A 25969-nucleotide genomic window follows, 5' to 3' on the forward strand; every position below is an offset into this window, starting at 1 on the left:
GGAAATTCCAGAGCAGGGGTAATGAGAGGGGGAAACGCCAGAGCAGGGGGAACGAGAGGGGGAAACGTAGCAAAAGATATTTGGTTTTTTAAACCAAAGTAGCAATGTAAATTTAGTCTGAGGGTTTATGTTTTTTTTTTTTCTGTTTTTCTGTTCTTTACATGAGCTGGTCTATTAAATTCATAAATGTGCTTTGCTCCCAGACTCAGTTTCTTGGCTGGAGAAACAAGTCCTCTGTGATGAAGGACCAGACTGGGGAGCTGGAGGAGGACACAGACGCTGTGGTGTTGGACATCAAACAGCTGGGAGAATCGGTCAGTAAAGCCATCGTCTTTCAATTGCGTTAACCATTTAAGGAGAGTCTCAAATGCTTTAGACGTTTAAGCATCAGTTCTTAACATGTGCATCACAGTCACAATCAGATTAACTACTATATTTAAAATTACACTATATCCATATGCTACTATACAGTATATGCCAATACAATCCTATACATTCTTTAAACATCATAGCATAGCCTACAAAGTTGGACTTGACATCTTCCAGTTATTTTGACTTATTTAGACCCCTGCATGGTCTTCACCCACTGATTGATGTGTCAGTGATTAGTTTTTGGGGTTTTCATTTTCCAGGAGAGCGTGGTGAAGACTCTGGGGAACAAGCTGGACAACGACACGCTGGAGACGGTCACTCTGGCTGAGCAGCTCAGCACAAACCTCACGGATCTCAACCTACGCATCGAAGGTACCCAACGGCTCCGGTCACTGCAGCTTGCCTCCTAACGCCTCCTCTGTCCTATCAGGGACTACGTTGACATGCACATAATATTCTGCTTTTTGCCCTTATTCCGAAAAAGACAGATATTCCAACTACGATGTTTACACGGCTAATGAAGTAAATATTCTCCTAATATCCCGTTTATATGTAGCCGTGCAAAATAAGACTTGTTGGACCATGCGAACACAGCGTCCCTCTTTCATTCCTTCAACCAGCTTCTTGAAAAGGTCGGCGTAGCGATGTGTATGCACATCCAAAATCCTGTTGATATCCAAGTCTTTGATAATGTTTAAAAGTAACTGTGAATTCTCCTTCTTATCGGGTCTGCAGCCTTGCAAACTGTTGGCTGGTTGGTTTGTTTACAGAAACCATAGCAACGCACAGAGCTGACTGTAAGCCGTAAACAGACAAGAGGCCAGAAACTGGGCGTAAACTGCGGTAAAAACCCAGATTGAGACGCATATTCTGAATGCGCTGTATACATGTCCAAAGAATGCCTCTAAAACCCAAATAATACCGGAATATCACAATTCAGTGATTCAAATTCAAATCATGCTATATTCGGAAAAATGCCTTATTCTGAATATTCAAACGCAATATGCTGTTTACATGGCCTGTATGAATTTCGGAATATTGTCATATTCGGAATAATAGTGGAATACTGGGGTGCATGTAAACATACTCACTGTCTCACGCGTTTCCTGCAATCATGAAGTTGTACTAGAGTTGGAGAGATTAAATGTTACTAACTTGGAGTTGATTTTGCAGGCTGCATAGTCTTTTACATGAACAACATTTCATTTTTTATTTTAACAAAACATTATTATACATTAACAACAACTGGAAACATGAACATACCCTCCCCTCCATCAACACCACCCCCCATGACATTAACTGCAATATTCAAGACCATAGAAAAGCATAATAACAAAATAGCCACACCATAAACCAAATAAACATATGTACAATGACAACACCATAAGCCCATCATGCACATCTCTCCCCAGCACAAAGCTTCTTAGGAGCCCTCCAGAAAGTTCAAGTACCGTTCCCCATTTCCTAGTGTAGACCTCCAATCTTGAAAAATGTTTATATTACATATTTTTAAACGCCGCCACATCTAGCCATCTCACAAGAACCTCTTGAATGAACGGCACCCCTTCATTCCTCCATCCTCTTAAAAGAATCTGTCCGGTTATCATGAAACTAGTTTGAGTCCAGCTTCTTATGTACATATCTATTCCGCTTAGGATTCATTTGCATACAGTCCTTTTGAAACACACTAAATGGGCAGTATCTTAATAGTGCTGCATTTTTTTAAACCATAAGTCTGACTTATGTAACTCATCTATGTGTGTTAATGTATGTGCACAGAGATGATCCATGACTGGGAGCTGTACAGTGTTCACCAGGATGTGGATCCCGAGGTGGCCAGGCGGAACACTGAGCGGGCCCAGGGAATGGTGGACTGGATGAGGACACTGGACCTGTCCCCACGAGAGCCCATCGCCACGGACGAGTCGACTGAAGCCCATGACTGTGAGGAGATATCAGAAATGCTCGCAGAGCTAGAGTCCAAGTCAAGTCTCAAGTCTCTGAGCTAGAGTCCAAGTCAAGTCTCAAGTCTCTGAGCTAGAGTCCAAGTCAAGTCTCAAGACTCTAAGCTAGAGTCCAAGTCAAGTCTCAAGTCTCTGAGCTAGAGTCCAAGTCAAGTCTCAAGTCTCTAAGCTAGAGTCCAAGTCCAAGTCATGTCTCAAGTTTCTGAGCTAGAGTCCAAGTCATGTCTCAAGTCTTTGAGCTAGAGTCCAAGTCATGTCTCAAGTCTCTGAGCTAGAATCCACATATTTTGCATTCAGCTTTTCTCTTGTTTGGGTCTTGTTGTTAGGGCTGGGCAATATAAAGAAAATCTAGAAGAAAAACTAAATTGAAATGATAATGCCTGGTAAAAAACTAAAGAAAATTACATAAGTTAATCCTTTTAGTTTTACTTTTTTAGCTATAATATATCACTACTGACACCATGAATATCCGTCAACTCTTGTGATATTGAATCACAGATATTGAACGGAGTTGACGAGCTGGCGCTGTGCCGTAATTGCTTTACATCTGACACTTAGGTAGCTAGGTTAACTATTAAACATCATGGCCATTCTCCAACAATGTATTATGTATTATGTATATGTAGCTACAAACTTCTGACAACATAACATACAAATAACTAAAACTTAGCCTTTCTGAAAAACTGAAACTAAACTTAAACTAGCAAACCCACTCTGAAAACTAACTAAAACTACAATTAAATGAAATCCAAAAGTCAAAACTAAAATAAAATTAAAACTAATTGAAAATGCAAGACTATCCAAACACAGATATCTGTATCTAATGTCATAGCATCCAATACTTGTCAGAACCCCTTGTTATCTGTACATAATTGCCTTTTCATTAGAAAGTTTTCATGTATAAAGTTATCAAGTGCAATGCTCTCTATTGCTTTGGCCAGTGTGTCTACAGTACCAGTTCATGAGCGACTCAAATATGTAAATGATAAAGTAATGGCTCATGCGGCCCGTGTTTTTCAGTGCTGAGGCGTATCCGTCAGATGGAAAAGAAGTTGATGAGCACAGACGGCCGCCTCCCGCCTGTCAGGGAGACCCTGTCCCGTTTCTCCGCCAAGCTGTCTGACGCTCAGGGCTCTCTCCAGCTAGCAGCCAGCACCATCCAGCAGACGGAGGACAGGAACAGAGCCAGCGTCCTCAAATTCCAGAGGAATGAGGTGATTTCCCATGAAGCCTCAAGGCTCCTGCTGAGCGTCACTCCGCTTTGTCCTCTCTACCCCTCCCTTCTCTTTCTGTGTTTGTCAGTATGGATGCATTAATAAAATGTTGGTCTCGCATTGCCAGACCTTCCTCCACAGCGCTGCGGAGGAGGGGCTAGCTAGTCCACACACCATTCCTGGATGGGAGACAAACGTGCTCTGGTTTATTGGCATTTCTTTAAACCAATCACAACCGTCTTGGGCGGTGCTAAGCTCCGGACTGAGCCACAGTGTCTCTGCTAAATAGCCTCGGGAAGGAACTTGTTTTGGTGGAACATGAGTACGCTCAAAAGTTGTTTTAGTCGTGCAACAGAAAACTCTGATTGGACAGATAGTCTAGCTAGCTGTCTGGATTTACCCTGCAGAGATCTGAGGAGCAGTTAACCATAGTCCTCACAAATTCACCGGTTTAGAATGCCAACACAAAAAAGCAGAAGGTGACGGACATCTGGATGAAAAATGAGGGACATCCGGCGGAAATTCCGGCGGCACCGAACAATCCTGTCATTGAAATAGACTAGTAAACTGTTAAAGAGCTCACAGCCTTTCCTCACTGCTGTGAGGAAGTGTACTGGCATGGAGTTCATCTCTGTCTTTGGCTGGCTTTATCGTCTCAAACAATGTTGAGTTTTGCTCAACCACACTGAGGTATCTGGCCTTTTCCTTGTAGGCATGCACTGCACTTATTGTGCATCCACTGCACATGCAGAAATTGAGAGAGAGAGAGAGAGAGAGAGAGAGAGAGAGAGAGAGAGATCTGGTTGTTGTTTGCCACGCACATCAGAGAAGTCTATTATTGGGGGTATTTAAGTGCTGAGAACCGAAACACAAAACCATCTGTGGGAGCTTTGCACTGTTACATTAGGAGGAGGCCCGCACAGGGGGAGCAGCAATGCTGCAATACAAAACATTTCCCCATGATAATATCCAGAGCCTACACACAGAAACATGACTTTATTTTCCCATGATACAGCCCACAGAATCATAACTGTACAGGGGAGATTTGTCCTATCCCAGATCCACGAGAGCAAACCAAAATCATTTAGACTGCTCAGCAAAACATTATTCAGTCTGATAGATGCAGTAGATAGGAAGTGACAATATACGCAGCGATAAAGCATATACTCTCCTTTGGGCAAGAGGATTTGCCATATATCTACTATAATGTAGACACACTGTATCAGTATCTGTCTTGCAATCTCCCTGGCAACAGAAGTAGCACCCTAAAGGCCCAGCCGCACCAGTATTTAAAATGACTGTTTGTAGAGGAATTAATGTAATTCAATGGAATCAGTGGAGTTCAACTTTGGTGAACTTTAAAATGCAAATCATCTTCTTAGTGCTGACCTCTGTGGAAATGGAGAAAGCTATTATAGCATATTAACTGTATTGCATCTGCTTTTTTTAAACATGATGGCATGATGCTCACTGTGATGGATTACCAGCAGTATCCAGCCTCTGAATGTTCATGCTGTAGTGAGTCATAAAAACCATGTGCTGTCTGACAGGTAGGACACACATAAAAAAAATAAAAAAATTGAAAACATATGCTATGGGAAATGGTTGGCAGTAATGTCAGTGCACATGATTTTTGATAAATGGGTTGAAACCCCATTATGGACTTCCGAGTCCTTGAGTTCATATGCTGTCTTTTAATGTGGTTTTCCTGGATGTGTTGATTTACAACTCATAAAAAACATATGTGGTTGGCATTTGGATCCAGGAAGTTGCGATCCAGCCCTGGTCGCCATGCCGTTTGACATGATGGGTCTGCTGTCCAGCAGTTGTTCACTGCTGCTCAATGCTGTGTGTCTGTGTTTGTGTATTCTTTGGTTGTGCGTGTGTTATCAGGAGTGGGGATCTCCATGATCAGGGTCTCTGCTGTAAATCAATGCCATGAGTGGTGCACTAACCAAACACGGAGCCTCTCCTAATCCGGGGGCTCTTCCTCGCCTCAGCGCAGACCGGTTGACACCAGCTGCAGCCACGGTGTGTGGGTCACCCAGCCAATCAAATGATCGCATCATTGTGCCATACCAAAGATCCTTTATACTAAAGATAGTGCATTTCAAGCATCGCCAATGGTATGAAACGGTACATACTTCCTGTCTCCTAAAGAGGCGTGGCCTCGTTTGAGCATGTAGTGAACGTCATGTGGATAAATGAAAAGTTATATTTGTATAATTTATTAATACGTTCTTTTGCTAACGTTAGATATTTACACAGCTGAAAAAAAAATAACTATTTGCTATGTTAATATAAAGAGGAAAATATTTTAACTAATAGATTTCACCATGAAGCTTCCCCAGTTGATTACTTACATTGAGAAAATTATTTTTGTATTACAATTTTTCTGACATTTTTTTAATGTTTAAATATGCAAACAAGTCATTAGCTAATGCTAACCTTCGGTTAATTTAGGAGAAACCTACAAGCGCAAATAGACAACGTATAGTACAATAAATCCCCAAATATATATAATATATATATATATATATATATATATATATATATGTCAGCGTGATGGAGCGTGAAATTACTATTGAAGATCCCCCTGCCACTTTTAAATCATTTGTGTGGCAACATTTTGGTTTTCCTGCGGAAATAATAAACGGCGAAAGAGTGAGAGCTGTGGTGGTGCTGTAAGTGTTTTTGCATAGTGCTCGTGTTAGCCGCGGTAAACGGCATTTTTTTCTTACAATGTTTACATATTGCGTTTGTCTTGTCTGTCACTCTTTCGCCGCAGCTATAAAAATGGCAGAATTATCCATAGTGCATGATATTTCAAAAAACGCGTTTCATAGATGGCAATGAGTTGTTAATATTCACGAAGAGGTATCAAGCCCAGCAACAATCTATCTAAAATAACACCTTTTGGGAGTACCATTCATGATATATAGTAAAATATTGAAGTTGTGGGAAGTTTATATGGCTTAAATTGTATGTTTCATTCGTCCCCCCATGCTGTTTCAATCGTCCCGACCAGGAACCTGGAGCTCACCGCCAGTGTTTCAGTTTGACTGTTAAAAAGTGTTAAGATAATAAAAAGGTATTTATTTAGAAGCAGGCTGGTTGGTTAGTTGGCTAACGCTAGCTTGCTATTCCACTAAGCTTCCATGCTAGCTCTTAAGCCGGACAGAGTTGTTCCTCATCTGGCGATAGAAACCCTGCTTTCCCCGTTCCGTTGGCTCAGAGCTCCACAGACACAGTCCAGTTACAAATTAGTTTTGCACCAAATGTATCGCAAGAAGTGTTGCAAAAGTTGAGGCGCAGATGAGCACATATGTGAAGTTGCAGTGACAGATTCGAGAGTTTGTAATCACTGAGTTGTGGTTGTGATGGAAAATAAACCTGAGTAAAAAGAAATAAAGTACACGAGTAAATGTTGCATTACAAGTTTGCAGCTGTCATTGTGTTCATGCAAATATCAATCTACACATTTGTGAATATTTTTATACGACTTCAAATTCAGATCACGTGTGTGAATATTTTTTACAAGTGCAAATTTTAGCATAGTTCAGATTTTTTGTTCTGCAAGTTCTCACATTCTATTCTACAAGCTCTCACCTTTTACACCATATTTACCTTCATACCCTGCTGGTAGAAAGGGGGAACAGTTTGGTACGGTGGAAACCACATTAAATATTAATTTAATTATATAATACAGTGCTAACAGTAACAATTCTGCACACACAATAAGTTTTAGGTTAACTATTACCAACTGTATTGAACCAATGCATGCGCTCATTAAACGTGACTGGTGATGTGTACGGGATAGGCACGATATTAAATCACTGTAATAAACTACTGTTGCTAACATATTTCTTTCGGTCCAGGTTTATATAAGCCTATTTATTGATTGATTTTTTTCTTCTTCTAACGTTACTCTGGTATAACGTTAGTGCTGCATATTATGACCGTTCTAAAAGCTTGGATTTTATTTTTATAGGCTTTATCGCGGGCCGTGGCTTTTAAATCTGGTAACGCCGCTGCTTATAAGCTGTCCAGATATTCTTTGGAGCGGTCCATAAAAGCTGCTAAACGAGCTTATGGAGCTAAGATAGAGGGTCATTTCATGGAGGGGGACCCACAACGTATGTGGCAAGGGTTAAATTCTATCACTGCTTGGAAACCTAAAAGAGGATCTGTCACTAATGTTGATCCATCCTTGCCAAACGAAACAAACTAAATGAGTTTTATTGTCGTTTTGAAATCGGAAATGTTGAACTTGTTTTTCCTGCTTGTAATGAGCAGAGTTTTAACATCATTCAAGAGGATGTCCAGAGGGTTTTGGCCAGGACGAAGGTTAGGAAGGCCCCTGGACCGGATTGTATTCCTCCTCGTGTCTTTAAACTGTGCTCCGAGCAACTTGCTCCTGTTCTGACAGATCTTTTCAACATATCACTAAAGAAGTGCACTGTTCCAGCTAGCTTTAAAAGATCAATTATAATTCCAGTGCCCAAGAAGACACCTGTGACGTGTAGAATGACTATCGGCCAGTGGCCCTCACATCTGTCCTAATGAAAACCTTTGAGCGGTTGGTGTTGGATTTTATCAGAGATCAAATCCCTGTGTCTGTGGACCCACTACAATTTGCATACAGGAAAAACAGAAGTGTTGAGGACGCCATTTCTTTTGCTTTAAACTCTGTCTATAAGCATCTAGATGCACACAAATCATATGCTAGAATGCTATTTATAGACTACAGTTCAGCTTTTAACTCAATGGTCCCAACAAAGCTCATTCATAAATTGAACTGTCTTGGACTTGATGATGCCATTTGTAAATGGATTTTAAATTTTTTGACTTGTCGACCACAAAGGGTCAAAATCAATGGTTGTATCTCAGATGAGCTGTATGTTAGCGCTGGTTCACCGCAGGGGTGTATTCTGAGCCCCCTGCTGTTTACATTGTATACTCATGACCTCGCAGCATCTCATGATAATAATGTCATAATCAAATACGCCGAAGATACAACTATCTTTGGGCTAATCAGCTCAAACGATGAATCTCATTATCGCGAGGAGGTGGAGAATGTTGTTCAACGGAGTAATGAAAACAACTTGCTTTTGAACACTTCAAAAACTTGTGAACTTGTTATTGATTTTTGTCACAATAGGATTCAGTTGCCCATTACTATTCATGATTCTGATGTTCAGATTATTGAGAAATGTACATTTTTGGGTGTGACTCTTTCTCATGATTTGAATTGGAGATCTAATACGACTAATATTGCTAAGAAAGCGAGACAGCGCCTTTTCTTTTTACGTAGGCTTCGAGAGTTTACTCAAAATACTACGATTTTATTGAATTTTTACTATTGTGTAATTGAGAGTGTCCTAACCAGTTGTATTACTGTGTGGTTTGGTAATCTCACTCAAAAAGAGAAGAAGGCTTTGAATAAAGTGGTTCGCTCAGCCAGCAGAATTATTGGCTGCACTTTTCCGCTCCTGGAGTTCACATATAAAGCTAGACTCTTGAATCGAGCTTTACAACTGGCTAATGATGCCTCAGGTCATCCAGCAGGGGCTTTCTTTGAGATGCTTCCCTCAGGGAGAAGGTATCGTTCTGCCACACAGTTTCTTTCCACAAGCTGTGATTGCTTTGAACAAAGCATCTTAAACTAGGCACTTTAAATTTATGTATGGATTTCATTGTACGGCATTTTTATATTGAGCATTTTTAATATTGAGGCTTCATGTGGCTTTGTTTGTCTGTTTTGATGTTGTGTCCTCTGATGTGTTGACTTTGCACTTTGAGCTACTTGCACATTTTTTTTCCAGTGCAGGTTACACTGCAAATGGCTAATCAAGTGAATCTGAATCTTATTTACTATTACTTCCGGGTCACGTGGCCAGCCTGTCTTTCTTTTAACGGAGAAAAAAAGGAATTTCAAAAAACCAAAATCGGACCGTTATTTGAATTTGGTTTAGTCGTTTTTCGTATTTGGATTCAGAAACCAAAAACGGAGAACGGCTCGGAGAACCGTTTCTTTGTTTTTGGTTTGAAACGACAAATGAAAAACAGCTGGTTTCTCCTTATTTTGTTTTGTGGTTCAAACGAAAAAACAAACTATCAAAACGTACACGGACCCTCGTGGAGTAAGCGTCTCGTCACACCTCTAATATATATATATATATCTACTGTATCATAATTCTGAAGCTTGAATTGTTTGTATTTTTTGTATTTTATTTTGTATTTTTTGTATTTATTTTTGTAATCCTCAAACACCACCTTTTCACCACAGCCTACAACCTCCCTCAGCTCTGTTTCCCCGGTAATGTGTTTTTTTTGGTTTTGTGAAAGGCGCTATTATTATTATTATTATTATTATTATTATTTCATTGTGCCTCCAGGCAAAGCAGCAGAGGCTGACAGAGGACCACGCTGCTGTTAACGATACATTGGAAATCGCCAGAGGCTCCGTCTCCGAAGCAGAGAGGACTGTGGCTGAGGTGGATGCTATGGTGCAGGTGAGGCCTACATGTCTGTTAGGAGGACCCATGAGTATGTATCATAATCTAATAGACTGTGATATGGGGCTCCCGTATCTCAGTGATAGCATTGAATTTATTCATGAAATGGATTCCTGAGACGCAGCCTGTGTTCTATTCTAAAAGTGGGCAATTTGATTTGGAAGCAATTTGTGGATGGCCATAGATTGAATAAACTGTGTGCTCAAACAGCTCTCCCTTTTTAGTCGAGTAGCTCTCTATTGGGTTACTCTGTCGGGAATTACAAGCATCCTGAGGTAACAGTGTTAGCGCTGTGTGTGTGTGTGTGTGTGTGTGTGTGAGTGTGTGTGTGTGTTCTCATACTTGGGCTGGACTTTGAGTAAAAACAGGGTAAAAGGAATCAATTTCTGAGGATGTAACACAGAATAGCACCTTCACAGAGGTATTTGTGGATTCTGAGAATGGGACACAAATGCAAAGCAGTAGAATGTCCTTGGTAATAGTAAATGATATAACTATGTGTTTTTGCGTGTTTGCCATGTGTACGTCTGTACAGAACGTGAGCGGATACCATGCAGCGATCGATGGCGCCAGCCAAAAGCTGATGGAGAAGACTGAGCGTCTCTCGCTGGCTGACAGAGATCTGGTGCAGAGGGCCGACGAGCACGCCGACGAGCTGGACCGACTGGCCAACAAGCTGGAGGAGTGAGACACAATTCTGGATTCAATTTCTTAGTTACAAATAATCAGACCCATGGAAAGAGCAATTTATAGTGTCAAATCACAACAGGAGTTATCTTACTTTACAGATAGAGTAGGTCTACACCACACTCTATAATTCCCAAAGACCCAACAATTTCCCACGAGCAAGCATTTGGAGCGACAGTGACGAGGAAAAACATCCTTTTACGGGCAGAAACCTGGGACTGACCCAGGCTCTTGGTGGGCGGCATCTGCCACTGCCAGTTTGGACACAGAGACACTGATACAGAAATATAGAAATACACAAATACAGAGATACAGAGATACAGACATACAGATATGGAGAAATGTGATTCATAATAATTATGGCAGTTGTAATGGTGAACTGTGGCAATTATAGTACCAATAAAGATAATAGAACTATGACTAAAACTACTATTAGCAAAATAATGCATTAGTCCATCTCAAGACTTCTCTACCCGGTCTGTGGCACTGACAAATATAAACCTTCGAAAAATGAAATGTACTTTTTGTTAACGGCTCACTAAAATTCAAATATAGCAGGGCACTGTAGTTTTTAGATAACTGCATATGAGTACTGTATATAGTGCATTTGTGGAGACTAGCCGTAGATTAATACACTTTTTTTTTTGCATGATAATTCTCGTGGGTATCATTCATTTCATTCAGTCATTTGATCTAGCATTGTAAATATAGAAATATTGATTAGTGCAGCTTTAATTTAATATGGTTTCCAGGAGCATTGGGAATTTGTGATGCTGTTATATATACGTACCATATGGAAACCCTGAAATGAAACTGTAACGTCTATCATCCTGTCTTTACCAGGGACCTGAAGGAGAGCGACGCCAACGGCTTTGTGCAGAAAGCCATAAGTGCTGCCAACGTCTACAACAACATAGTGAAATACATCCACGATGCCAATATCACCTCGCTCACCACCCACAACTTATCCCAAAGAGCTGAAGATGTATGTCATATCACAGAACTACAAAGCACACATCGCTGTAATACACGTGTCAAACTCAAGGCCCGAGGGCCAAATCTGGCCCCTCGCAGATTTTGATCCAGCCCGCATATTCATTTAGGTTCACAATAAATTTTGGTCCACCTAAGTTTTTTGCTTTTTCAAAGTTTTTGGCATTCCGTTAGATGCTTTAGGCGCTTTTTTGACGCTTCTTTTAATGTTTTTGCCACTTTTTGCAACGTTTTTGTTGCTTTCTTCACCTTTTTTGGCGCTTTTTTCAACATTTTTGGCGCTTTTTTCTATGAAGGCTAAGGACCTTTATGAGGCACAAACTGTAAGTTAGAAAGCTATATGAGCCATGCAATAATACAGTCAACATATTTGACTTTTTCTGTTAAATAAAAGCATTTCAATAAACTATACATGTCTGGCCCTTAACAGGATTCTCATTTTCCAGTCTGGCCCTTGGTGAAATTGAGTTTGACACCCTTGCTGTAATACCTGTCGACATGCTGTAGCTTAGTTATGTGTTCTGTGTTTCAGGCCATCGCTGGGATCAATATGCAGCTCGGGTACCTGGTAACGAAGAGCGACAACGTTTTTAAGGAGTCTGTTTCATTACGTTCAGAACAAATTGGTATGGGGCTGCATGGGTCACTGAATGAAATACCAGATACTTGTTTTAATTGCAATATGTGCACTGTCCAATGTCCCTTTGACATTTAATGTATCTCCCTGTGACAGAGGTTGAAGCTGAAGTGATTGACAAGCTGAAATACATTGAGGAGACCAAAGAGACCATGGACCAAAACCACAAAAAACTTGCAGAAATAGTGGAGGATATCAGTGGAATTCATCCAGGTAAGACAACACGTGGTTGTTTTGAAGTAACAGTCTGACATTTTGCTGTCAATTCAATTCAATTTTCAATTCAGTTGTATTTATAGTGTCAAATCACAACTATACAAGGAGTTATCTTGGAACACGTTACAGATAGAGTAGGTCTAGACCACACTATAATTTACAAAGACCCAACAATTTCCCACGACTTTGAAATCGACATCCACCAAGCCAAAATGCTTATGTTATCAATAGTTAGCTCATTCTGGTTTCCTAACTGCATCACGAGTTATAGGAGCTTAGCTGGGAGCTTCATGGAGACAGCTAAAGTTAATGTTGGCTGCCCTACAGCTGTCAGAGTTAGCTTCCACTTCATAGATTACCTTCTAACAGCTGGATTCTCAGTAACGTGACAATATACAAGAAACAGGTTGCTTATAAATCACTAAAATAGTAGTGACAGCACCATTAGCATCATGGCTAACACTATTGTTACTTTATGACAAATCGTTTCGGCTGTGCTTTCTAACATGATGTCGTTGTGCTAACCAAGCTAGCTACACTTGTTAGATAACGTTTTGTTACAGAGTTCTCTGTTGATTTGTGTTTGTCGCTGTGTGCTCGTGGTGGAATATAATGTAAACAGAGAGCGGCGTGCCAGAAATGCAATGTGCCGTAGATGAACGTAGATCCCCTTTAAGGCCAGGCTGATGTTGGAAGTCCCTCTAGTGGACAGAAGGTGTAACAACCACCACATGCTTATAGTGGCATTGAAAGCCTGAAAAGTGTAGTACATATTAACAACAGGCTGCATTTTAGCATTAAATATTTGAATATTATTTGAATATTTAACAAAATAACAAATGAAATTTGAATGGTATTATGGAGGAAGACTGACAGCTCTATTACAGATATAGAGAACTATGTTTCATAATAATTATAGCAGTATTTATGATATACCGTAGCAATTATAGTACTGATAAAGCTAATAGAGCTATGACTACAAATAATAGTAGTAGCAGTGCAGGGCATAGCAGGGCGTTGAGCAGGACCACGGAAGCAGTCACAAGCATTTCTGGGACATGAATGCTCATGGATGGAAAGAAAGAGGAGCTCAGTGTGTCAAAGGAAGTCCCCCGGCAGTCTAAATCTATAGCAGCATAACTATTAGCTGGTCCAAGTCAAACCTGAGCCAGCTCTATAAGGGTTGGTAGATGAAACTATGAAGAGAAGTAGAGAGAGGGAGGAAAGCGTCAGCAATATAGAATAGAATATCTTTATTGTCATTGTAACAGATACAACAGAATTAAGTGCAGGCCTTGTCAGTGCCAAACATCTATAAGGTAATATATGCCTAAATAAATAAATACATAAATAAAAAATGCTAATACAGCAAACATATTATATTATTGCTAAAAGCACATGGGAGACACACTCATACAGGCATCCACTTTTAAAAATTGCATTTAGCCCTATTGACATATAGATCAGTGGTGGGAACTATACTTTAGCAGCATTATTCAATGCACTTACGGCTGTTGGATAAAAGCTGTTTCGTAGTCTGTTTGTTCTCGATTTCATGGACCTGTATCTGCTGCCTAACCTACGGCAGTAGTTCAAACAGTGTGTGACCGGGGTGTGATGAGTCCTGTAGGATGGTTTTGGCCTTTTTGAGGCAGCGGGAGCTGTGAAGTTCTTCCAGGGAGGCTCTCCCCTCAGCCAATAATTTTCTGTGCTGCCTTTATTTCCGTGTCAACAAGTGTAGTTCCTGTCAAACAGTTCTTTTAATGTTTGAATTAAAGGGTTGTTATAAAAAAAGATAATTTCTCAGGCGTACTTAGGCTGCAGTGATAGATTTTTTTATTTGCCCAGCTTTAAGATATGCTATCTGCCAGTTTTTGTTCATTTAGATAAACTGACCATTTGAAGCATTGTGTTTCAATGACAGTCATCCTCTGCATCCATTTACAGATAGAACACCACGTCGACTGGAGTTTACCCTGGAGGTGGCTGAGGGGACTCTCAACCGCTCAGCAGAGGTCCTTCAAACCATCACCCCCATCAGCAGCAAGGTGGAGGAGTGGGCCAACAACATGAGGAACAACGAATACTCCACAGATGCTTATGAGCAGGCCATCCAGTCTGCCGGGGAAGCAGGTATCATAAGTGTTGCAATGTTCACAGCACATACATTCATATTTTAAAGGTCCTCAGTGGAAAATCACCATTTTTAATACCATTTTCAATCAATCAATCAATCAATCAATCAATCAATCAATCAATCAATCAATCAGCATTTATTTATATAGCGCTTTACAGCAACCAGCAGATATCCAAAGTGCTTTACATGAAGTAACAACAGTAAAACATAACCTATACAGTAACAGTCAAACGTTTAGACACGTTTTCTCATATACTTGTATGGGTAAGCATGTCCAAACTTTTGACTGGTACTAAATCAGAAAAGAATAAAACATACAGTAAAATCAGAAAGGAATAAAACATATATGGGGTTGCACTGGCCAGTTTTGATTATTAGGGGGGGCTGTTATCCCCCCCCCATTCCGCCATGTACAGAAAATTATACCTATGCGCCAGAGTCCTAAAAAAACAAACATTAAAATATGAAAATCAATTCTAAAACACACTGGAAGCTAATGGGGAGATGTAAAGAACAGGGGTAATGTGTGCACGCCTGGAGGACCATATATATATATATAACAGAACAACTGATGTTCACTTTCACTTTTCATTTTCTACATATAATATATATACTGTTTTAATTCTTGTTTTCGTCTCATTCTATGTACTTTTTTAGTGGACAACCTGAATGTTCTCGTTCCTAAGCTGCTGGACAAGCTGAAGGTGGTCGAGCAGAAGAAGCCCGTCAACAACGTGACCACCAACATCATGAGGATCAGAGAGCTTATAGCCCAAGCCAGGAGTGTGGCCAAGAAAGTTAGTTGCTTACAATATGGATGACTTAGGACAGTTAGTTTTAGAACTGTCCCATTTACTTACCATTGAGGATGCACACGCAGACCAGATTGCACAAAACTCCTCATAGCTTATTTAAGGACATTTTCACTATTTTTAAATGTAGCAACTTAACAAATTACTTTTATGGAGCCTTCAACTTTGCATTTCCAAAGCTTTTTTTACTGTACATATTACACTGACAGACAACTGTTGGCTCTAGATAGCTAACATTACTCATGGAATTTCCAGCTCCTAGCTGTATTGATGCTAACGGAGACTACACAAAGTTAGCTTTTGCAGGTATTAAGAAATAAAGTGTCAATGTGTTCCAGACCATTGATTAGTAGCACAGGTTAAAGGGGGAACACCGCTTAAATTAGAGTCTGATAAATGTCCTTTATTAAAATACGAGGACTCGGACCAAATAGTAATAAGATGCTAAAAGCTAACAGGGAGGCTTATTTGCATATATTTCTGTGCCATAAATTTGAAATGTATGGCTCAGTCTTTCTGGTTTGTTTTCTGCCCCAGGTCCAAGTGTCCATGAAGTTCAACGGTCAGTCCTCAGTGGAGGTTCATCCTCCCAGCAACCTGGAAGACCTGAAGACAGTGACGTCCATCAGCTTGTTCATGAGAGTGGACCCTGACAAGGATCCCATAGAGGACCGTTTCATCCTATACCTGGGAGACAGAAATGTGAGCAAATCATGGAAAACATATGCGGTTGCTTTGCCAGTAATCAGTTACTATAAAACATAGTAGGCTAAGTGGATACAGATGGGAGCCATTACACCAAGTAAAAGCACTTGTGGGAAACAACTAGGCATATGGATTTACCTCTCAAGAACTGTACAACCTGGCCGTTCTTTCCTGTTGTATGTGCGGAATAGCTGCTAGTTAGAAAGGAGATTTCATGGTGGGTATGCGGCCCACATCTCCTGCTGAAACTTCACAAGCTTGCACCCAGGGGCCCCGGGGCAAAGATGAAAGGCAGGGAGTAGCTTGTGGACATGAATAGTTTGTTGTGATCACGGAGGCAGGAACAACAGGCTTTGAAAGTGCATAGTTGCCCCTTTTCAAAAGGTCTTCGAGAGACGCTGTGACAATAGTGCATGTGTGTGTGCCTTCAAAGTTAGAGTTCATTAACATAAATACCGTTAGCCCGCGCCCAGCACAGTGCAGCTACCCAATGTGAGGCCCCTCTGTTCCCTTTAATGACACGTTGGTGATTTTGCTGCCACTGTAAACTATGCAGTGGTGTTTTCAGTGTGAAATAATAGCCTCAGCATGAGCTCCGGAGCTAGTCTCAAATGAAGGATGTTTATGTATTTCAAACCACTATATTTTAAGGTTAAATAACATGAAATATTATTTGGGCTGAGTTCCAATTCACATACTTCTTTTTTTTTTTTACTTCTAGTATGTTTTGCAGCTGCCCTTACAAAGTACTTACGTTTGTATGAAGTATGCATACAATTGGGACATACTACTTTTTCTTGCCATTGCGCCTTAAAATGTGACCCTCTTGCCGATATATACTGCGCAAAGGATTGTGGGTCAGAATAGCCAGAAATACAGCAAAATCCATCCGGTTCAGTAGGACATTCTGGTATTTACGGCATACTGCTTTTGATGTAGTATTTACTGGGTAGGGATGTCCCGATTCTGAACGTGAGTTTCGGTTCAGAGCTGATATGGGCATTTTTTAACTGATCAGGGATCGGCATTCACCCTGATTAACTTACTCTGATCATTTACATCAGCTTGTAGCAATCGCCGCCTTTAATCACACACGCCCGGGTGCGCCACAGACACACCACCAGACTGCCTTGATGCCGGCATTTCCAAACCAAGATGGCGCTGTCACTCACCAGTGTCCGTCCTGAGAGTGTCTCGTAGCTTGCCAGTCCTTGGTAACAAGTACAAAAGTCTGTCTTTCTTAGTGAGTTACAGAAGCGGATTACTCCAATTCTCCACGCTTCTTAACCACGCTTACAGGCTGTTATTCCCTGGAGACGGAGTTGAACACAGAAAATCAACGATTGACTATCAAGCGCAAGAGGCTGAACTTGAGACTGTTTCTTTTTTGGTTGGGGGTATGCTGGGATCCTAAATAGAACTGTTTTAGTGATGAGAGAAAAGACTAATTTGCTGCACTAAGTTAAATGTACTGTATTAGCCCTCATGTCAAAAAAATGTTTTTTTGAAAAGAGACAACAAAAAATCTTAATTTTCAATTTTTACATGGGAGGACAAAACAAGGGTTAAGATTAGGACATATTTTGGTTACTTTGTTTACTTAGTTATTTTGTAAACAAAAGAACGGTGTGCAGCTCTATTATCTGGGCAAATATAAGTATCGGATCGGGACTTGGTATCGGCAGATTTTCAATATTTAAAAAACTGGATCGGGATCGGAGACCAAAAAAGCTGATCAGGACATGCCTAGTATTGGGACATATTACATATATTTTTGACATAGTAAAGATGATGGTAGTATGGGTATTGGAACGCAGGGCATGTCCCTGTTTCAAAAATGATTCCACAGTGGTACTCAGGCCATGATGGGAAAATGAACACTGACCATGAGGTTGTTCTGCTGTTTTTTCTCACAGGGTAGGAAGGATTACATGGGACTGGCTATCAAGAATGACAACCTGGTGTACGTGTACAACCTCGGGGGGGAAGATGTTGAGATTCCATTAGGTTCCAAGCCTGTCAGCCAATGGCCCGCAGTCTTCAACTACATCAGAGTAGAGAGGTAATATCTGTTCATGAACTTTATACAAGAATGACTTTTTAAAGTAAAGCCTACCAGACACTAGAAGACTCTGAACAGACTGCGGTCTGACACCGTCTCACAATACCGCTAACGTTAAAGACTGTCATAATATGTAAAGACTGGGGATCTTGCAGGGTCATACATTGCAAGATTACAACTAGATTCGTTTTTAAAAAATGAACCAAGCTAGCTAGCTACTGCTAGCGTTAGCTGCTAATTTAAGGGAAAGTCTGCAGATGTTCTGTTCTGCCGTACATGTAGATGAACTTCTCCAGTACCCGAAGGTCTGTGTTTATCTGGCGGTAAAACTCCCGTTAGATGACTTGCTTCAGAAGGTTTGAAAATCGGAAACTTTCCCTCTTTAGCGTTTAACTTAGCGCGGCGCCATAGCAACCATAAACAACACTGGCTCCAGCCGTTTGCTGCTTCCTGTTTGGTGCTGGAGGGAGCGCTCCCATTGGTTGTCGACAATGTTCACATGATTTAACTTCACTACCAAGACTTAAAACTTACGATAATATTAAACACGTTTGATTTTGTCGGAACGTCAAGATGGGAAAAGACTGACTCGGACGGAGTTTTATGACCACCTTACACCAAACGATCGAGACGACTGGAGCGCGCCCCAACTCTAGCAAGACTCTCAGGATTTCATTCTGATACTGGAAAATAGTCTGCGACAGTGGAATCGCTTGAAAAGTTGTTTGGTGTAAGGTCGGCTTTAGAACTTTTCAATTTCAATTCTGCAATCAACTAAAATAAAGGTGTCAAATAAAAGTTGTCAGAGTGTCAGCCAGATTGATTACCCATGCTCCTTTGTGCTCTTTGCTTGCAGGCTGGGCCGACATGGAAAAGTCTTCCTGACCATCCCCAGCCAGAGCTCCACAGACGAGCAGAAGTTCATCCAGAAAGGCGAAGCTCCAGGCACCGACTCGCTGTTTGACATCGACCCCAAAGATATAGTGTTCTTTGTTGGCGGCGTCCCAGCAGATGTCAGGGTAATGCCTTTTACGTACACACAGTCCTTGACACAAATAAATCCATATCTAATCATTAGTTTTTCCTAAATGATGGCATGTGTTTGTCTTTGTGAATGTACTAGCTTCCACCTCCGCTGAGTCTAGCACCTTTTGTGGGCTGCATCGAGTTGGGTTCACTGAACAACGACGTGATCAGTCTATACAATTTCAAAGAGACTCACAAAATGGATGTCATCACGTCAACCCCTTGCTCCAGGTACAGAACACTATGCATGAGTGGATTAACCTTTTATAGGGCCCCTCCTGACCCCCTCCTCCCCACTGACCACTCACTGGCATTATGTTTTTGCACTGCCATAGGCGTAGATTTCAAGGGGGATGCAGGGGATATGTCCCCCACCCCCAATATTTAGCAGATGTAGAATTGTCCCCCTCAAAAGGAGAAGGCAACCCACTCTTCAAAAGAGGTAAAAAATAACCGTTCAGGAGGCTTAAAACATGTCGGAAAACAAGAACCATGTCTACTTTGCTACATCAGGGGGTTAAAGAACACAACAGGAGCGTGAAAAACAAATGAGATTTCTTGTGTTTGTATCTTTTACATAAATGTAAACTTAAGAGCTTTAACAAGGTCTCATTCTCTAACAGATGTGTTGTTGAGGTGTACATGATTTCTAAAAAAAACATCCCAAAACATATGAAATGTTTCTGAATATGCAGAAAGTTTTGAACAATACAGGATAATAACTATAACTTTTTACATAAATAAAAGACATTTGCACCATAAATTGATGCAGAAAAGGCACAAATTGTTGCAAAAAAATTCAACAGAATGCAGGAAGTGTTTGACGCTCAATGTTATTTTTTTAAGTTTAGCTAAAGTTCCATATTCACTGTGTAACAGACAAAACATGTCACGGAGCATTATAACATGACACACCATCACAACTGCTCTATATTCTTATGCAAGGATGAGAAACTAGATATGAATTGCCAGCAATCAGTGTTTTTCTTTTAATAAGCATGGAACATTGAATCTGTGATATGTAACATTCCAGCATTTACCTTGTGAAATTACATTAAATATAATATTAAAAAGAGGAACAAAAAATGTTTAACCAAACATTTAACTTTAATATTGCACATTTGATTAATTGCGTGCTTATCACACTCACAGAGGCAGTGGACCCACAATGCACAACTCCGGTATGTTAGAATTCCAAGAATTTTATTTGGAACAAAACTCACAGGCAAAAGTTTCCAAATCGACAGGCAAAAACAGGCAATGGTACAAAAACATCAGAAAGAAATCAGAAAAACAGTAAAACAAGGAATACGCTAGCCTGACAAGCCTGACCCACATCCAGATGTTGGGTCTGGGAACTCACCATTGGCAGGGCTCAATCCGAGGGGCGGGATAAACGGTTGTCTTTCAAATTCTCTCTGCATGCAATAGGATAGGGCTACAACCAATCAGAGCAACGAAAAAGGTAGCAGAGCTAGTTGATAGATTCAACTTTAAACTCCGAACACATCTTCCTTTTTTAAGAATGACTTCAGTGCTGTTCTTTGTTCTTTTCTCAAAGAAAAGCTGAACTCCAAGTCTTCCAGAGTCGTGGCCAAAGCCGATTCCAAAGACTGCTGTTAGCCAGCAGCAGCCGCCATCTTATTTGGTTTAAAGTAGCAGGGAATTCACACAGAACCATCGCAACTCTGCTGTCATTATGTTAAGGCCTGACTAGAGTTTGGTTTTTCCAGCTCGCAAGCCAACGGAGAGTTGCTAGACTGACCCTGGCTGCAAATTACATTTGATGCCGCTAGGGTGGTCTAGATTTCTAGGCTAGGGAAACGCTCAAATGCTGACACAATGGAACAGATGATCTTGCACTGAGGTGAGTAACAAATAGGCACATATACACAGAGATAGGGGAGACAACGAGAGACAGGTGCAACACATTAGGGCGGGGAAAGGTAATCACACAGGCGGGAAGGCAGACAAGGACCAGGAAGTGAACAGAACTGAAATGAGACAAGACAAGACGGTGAGTATCAAAATAAAACAGGAAGTGGAAAACATAAAAGGAACTCAAAACTAACACAGGAGCAGGATGTGACAGTGCTTCACGATAAGCTAATCGCATTTGTTCAAATCGCGATTTCGATTTGAAAGTGATTATTTCTTCATCCCTAATTAATACTATACTATAGTGGTGCAAATTCCCTTACAAATGAGCTACCATTCAAGACTTCTTGGGGTCCCTGGGGGTCATGGCGCCCGTAGGAGTTGCCCATTTTTCCCATTTGGTTCCTAGCCTTCTAATTTCTTGTGTTGACTTATAAAGCATGTATCTGAACCAGATGTTACCTTCATTCTTAATCTATAGACTGTTTAAAATGTATCAAATGCCATTTCTCCCTCTATTCTCAGGTACAAGTTGGCATTTTCCCAGAGCCGTATTGCTAGCTACCTGTTTGATGGAACGGGCTACGCACTCATCAACAATATCGAGAGGAGGGGCAAATTTGGTGTTGTCACCAGATTTGATATTTCGGTGCGAACTGTCGCAAACAATGGTGTCCTTTTCCTCATGGTCAATGAGGTAAGTCTGACGACTTTTCAAAGTTTTCTTTAGTTTTCTTTAACGTACACACACATAACAAACCCATAAAAAATATTTTTTTTTAAATTTAGTAAGTGTCCACTCCAAGGTATAGTAAATGAAAAAGATGGTATGGGGTGTGTGTATGTGATGTGTGTATGTGAGTATATGTTGTGTGTGTGTGTGTGTGTGTGTGTGTGTGTGTGGGGGGTTTGTGTATGTGATGTGTGTATGGAACAAATGTAAACCTAAGAGGCTGAGCACCACCAGTGGCAATCTGGCCACTGTACCCCACTGAGAAATAAAACCCCTAAAACCCATTTCACACTGAAAAATATGCATAACTTCTCAACAAAATAATATTTACCACCACATATACAGTACCTCTCATGTTAATATCACATTTCCTTTTTTTTTTTTTTTTTTTTTTTTTTAGACACAATAAAAATTATGAAGCATATTTAAGTTTTTGTAGCTGAAATGTCACAGGCAAACCCTAATCTATTTTAACTTCTTTGTTTCAGGACAAATTCTTCCTTTTAGAGATAAAGAATGGCTTCCTGCGCCTAATGTACGACTTTGGCTTCAGCAAAGGGCCAGAACTTTTGGAGAATAACTTACCCAAGCTGCAAATAAATGATGCACGATACCATGAGGTAGATTCCCTCTTCTCCAATTACAACTTGAACCTCGCCAATGAGTCACGTGTTGCTCTAACTGTCCTGTTCTGCACAGGTGTCAGTGATCTACCATCAGTCAAAGAAGGTTATCCTACTGGTGGACAAGAGCCATGTCAAATCTATGGAGAATCCAAAAACCACGCTGCCTTTCTCAGATATCTACATAGGTGGAGCTCCCTCCAGCATTCTCAAATCCAGGTAAGTTAAATACACTTTCACCCTTGTGTCGTCTTCTGGTCAACCATGCAACGTTTTGTTTTTTTGCGTCAACATTTTAAATTAAAATAAAGTTTTGGTCATCTTTTTCAACACTTTAATCGCTTTTCCCAATGTTTTTGTCACTTGCTTCCAATTTGGTTGCAAGAAACCAACAGTTTTGATATAGGAACTGGCAGCTGAAAACTACGTACTTCATTTTTGGAAGAGTCCAACTTCTCTGGAGGAGACAGCTGCTCGCTCTGTTGAAGCTGCAGTCATAGATTTCTCTCCCACTTAGGGGCAGGGCAACACGCTGTAATCACAGTACTGACTGTATCACCTTATTAAATTGCTTTAATAAACGTTTAAGCAAACAGTTGTTCCCAAAAGTGCAGAGTGTGGAGGCGAGGAGGCAGTGAAAAGGTTTAGAAGGTTTATTAACGTAAAAAAAAAGAGAATACGGGAACACATGAGACTGTAAACAACAAGGAAACAGGGAATTAATTAACACAACAAAACAGGAACTACAACTGAAAACCACAACCATGGCAAAGTGGTTTTCATGGCAGAGTTGTGTTCCCATTGAAACAGGGACAGTGCACAAAAAACATTAATAGATGTCTTGTGCCAGTTTGTAGCAAATTGCTAATTTCCGCCCATCAGTCACTTAGACACAAAAACATAGGAAAATAGGTTGAAAAAAACGGTAGTTACCCTTTAAGTATAAGTACGTAAATATCATCAGGAATGGATTTCAGGGTTTTCCCCCAGAAAAGTTGTTTAGCCTTGTGGAAAGTGTCTTATTTTTTTTCGACTAGGGCCCGGCTGGGGCCAGTCACAGACCGATGGCAGCATAATATGATCACAGAATCATGGACAGAATCGTGAAATTGAGAATTTAAAAGAGCTATAAGACATATATATATTCCAAAGGGCCCTACATTGAGTCAGTGCTAAAAACTAACTGGAGATTTGAAAATATGACTACGTCTAAGTTTCCAAACGTTTTAAAAATGTCTTAAAATATATTATAAAATAATTCCCAGTGGCTTAGGGCCTGGTGGGGGGGCAACTTAGGCCCAGTGGGCCACCATGCTTGCAATACACTGGGGGAAAACTATCTATTCCTTGTCTAGTGCATCTTAGAATTTCACTATAAGATGGTGACAGTATGTGTATCACCACAGGCCTGAGCTGTCTGCTGTCGTCAGCCTGAAAGGCTGTGTGAAAGGTTTCCAGTTCCAGAAAAAAGACTTCAATCTGCTGGAGGAGCCTGGCACCATCGGCATCAGCAGCGGCTGCCCCGAGGAGTCCTTTGTGAGTGCTCCCTCCAACACTTCACACACTCTCAGTGATAATGCACTGCGTAGGTCCCTCTGGAAATCAATACCAAATGTGTCTCACAATCAGTAAAACACGCATCTAAATATGCTCTTTCAGGCTGAATCGAGAGAAAATAATTGGCTGTTCTAGTTCAACAGCTTTCATATGAGTCAATCGATATTCCCATTGGGGGATTACTGTACTGTAAGCTGATGGAAGTGAGATGTGTTTGTATTGTGACAGATGTCCCGTAAAGCCTATTTCACCGGAGAGAGCTACCTGGGATCCACAGCAAAGATTTCACCCTTCGACAACTTTGAAGGAGGACTCAACTTCAGAACGCTGCAGCCCGGCGGACTCCTGTTCTATCTGAGTGACGGGGTATGCACGATTTTATTTTATTTTTTTAAGATACATTTTAAAAATTACAAAAATGCTAAATTGCAAATGGTTGGGTGGGAAATCAGTTTCTCGTGCAGTTTTGAAGAATTTGGGGTAACACTTTATAATAATGGTACATGAATTAGCATGAATCCATGCATGAAAAAGCATGAATTCACTTATTTAGTACTTCATGAACTATCAGACTATCAGACTAACGTGCGTGCGTGCGTGCGTGCATGCATGTTTTATTTTTGGACACTTTTTTCCACTACCACCAGTAGCCTATATACACCACTAACACCAACTTATTACCTCTAGTTTGACACTTTTTTGGGGGGGTTAATGGTCAATATACATCATTTATATGGAATTATATGTCATTTTTGTGTTCAAAAAGCAGAAATTATGAATTATTTTGACTAATATTTAAGATCAGAGGATGTTGATGGATAATCACAGACTGTCAAAGTTTAGTCAGGATGATGCTATAAAATTGAATAAAACACCCAAAAGTCAATGAAAGTAGTAAATAAATCCTTAATTTTACTTGCAGGGCTTGACATTAACTTTTTGAGGCACTTGTCCTTCGGACAAGTACATTTACGTTTCACTTGTCCATGAACAAAAGTCACTTGTCCGGGTAAAGATTAATCATTTTATAATTTTTTTGGTGTTTTGCTAATGCAGAATTTGAAGAAACCATTGAAAGCATCCAAACACTATCAACATTAATACAATTCAGTTTAAACAGTAGAAACAAATGTGTCCCAAGAATAGATTTCCCCTTCAACAAGAAAAAAGGATCTCCAGACTCATAATACAAAGTTATACTTTGCACGCCGGTGTGCAGAAGTTAATATATTGAGATTCTAAGTGAATATTTTAAAGTTTCTCATTACTTTCAGATTCCTAGTCAATATTCTAAGTTACTATGTCAATATATTGAGATATTGAGTCAATATATTGAGATTGTAAGTCAATATTTTGAATGTTCTCATTGCTTTGAGATTCTTAGTCAATATTCTGAGTTACTAAGTCAATATATTGAGATACTGAACCAATATGTTGAGTTACTAAGTCAATATATTATGATACTAAGCCAATATATTGAGATTAAGTCAATATTTTATAGTTTCTCATTACTTTGATATTCTTTGTTTATATTCTGAGATACTGAGTCAATATATTGAGATACTAATTCAATATTTTGACCAGAGGTAGTGGTGACTTGAACTTATACTATATCTAAAATAATTTTGTAGACATAACAATGGATTTTGCCACTAAATGTTGGCGTCAACGTTTTTTCTTTTTTCTTTCTACAATTTCACTTACCAAGGGATCCTTTAAAAAGGTGTAGCTACTTTACAGTTGATTATTACCTGATATTTAATCCGCTACAAAGCGAGTAGCGGGCAGCAAATAACGTTACGAGGCAGAGAGCCAGCCGTCAAGAGTCAAATTAA

The 25969-nt window shown here is 40.2% G+C and overlaps 1 protein-coding gene across 1 annotated transcript in view; it reads left to right on the forward strand.

Annotated features, from left to right (window-relative positions):
* The window catches only part of lama4 (laminin, alpha 4), a 56278-nt gene that overhangs the window by 14424 nt on the left and 15885 nt on the right, over positions 1-25969 (forward strand). Inside the window, exons 10-29 of the mRNA XM_028604499.1 lie at positions 204-314; positions 633-744; positions 2152-2316; positions 3357-3550; positions 9949-10065; positions 10604-10752; positions 11599-11740; positions 12281-12374; positions 12482-12598; positions 14549-14734; positions 15396-15535; positions 16088-16252; positions 18172-18317; positions 19174-19336; positions 19441-19574; positions 21747-21918; positions 22443-22574; positions 22654-22796; positions 23984-24113; positions 24363-24500. Of these exons, the coding sequence (XP_028460300.1) occupies positions 204-314; positions 633-744; positions 2152-2316; positions 3357-3550; positions 9949-10065; positions 10604-10752; positions 11599-11740; positions 12281-12374; positions 12482-12598; positions 14549-14734; positions 15396-15535; positions 16088-16252; positions 18172-18317; positions 19174-19336; positions 19441-19574; positions 21747-21918; positions 22443-22574; positions 22654-22796; positions 23984-24113; positions 24363-24500 (2850 nt within the window). The remainder of the gene's footprint in view (positions 1-203; positions 315-632; positions 745-2151; positions 2317-3356; positions 3551-9948; positions 10066-10603; positions 10753-11598; positions 11741-12280; positions 12375-12481; positions 12599-14548; positions 14735-15395; positions 15536-16087; positions 16253-18171; positions 18318-19173; positions 19337-19440; positions 19575-21746; positions 21919-22442; positions 22575-22653; positions 22797-23983; positions 24114-24362; positions 24501-25969) is intronic.

The sequence above is a fragment of the Perca flavescens genome, chromosome 18, assembly GCF_004354835.1.
Source record: "Perca flavescens isolate YP-PL-M2 chromosome 18, PFLA_1.0, whole genome shotgun sequence".
In the NCBI taxonomy this organism is placed as follows: domain Eukaryota; kingdom Metazoa; phylum Chordata; class Actinopteri; order Perciformes; family Percidae; genus Perca; species Perca flavescens.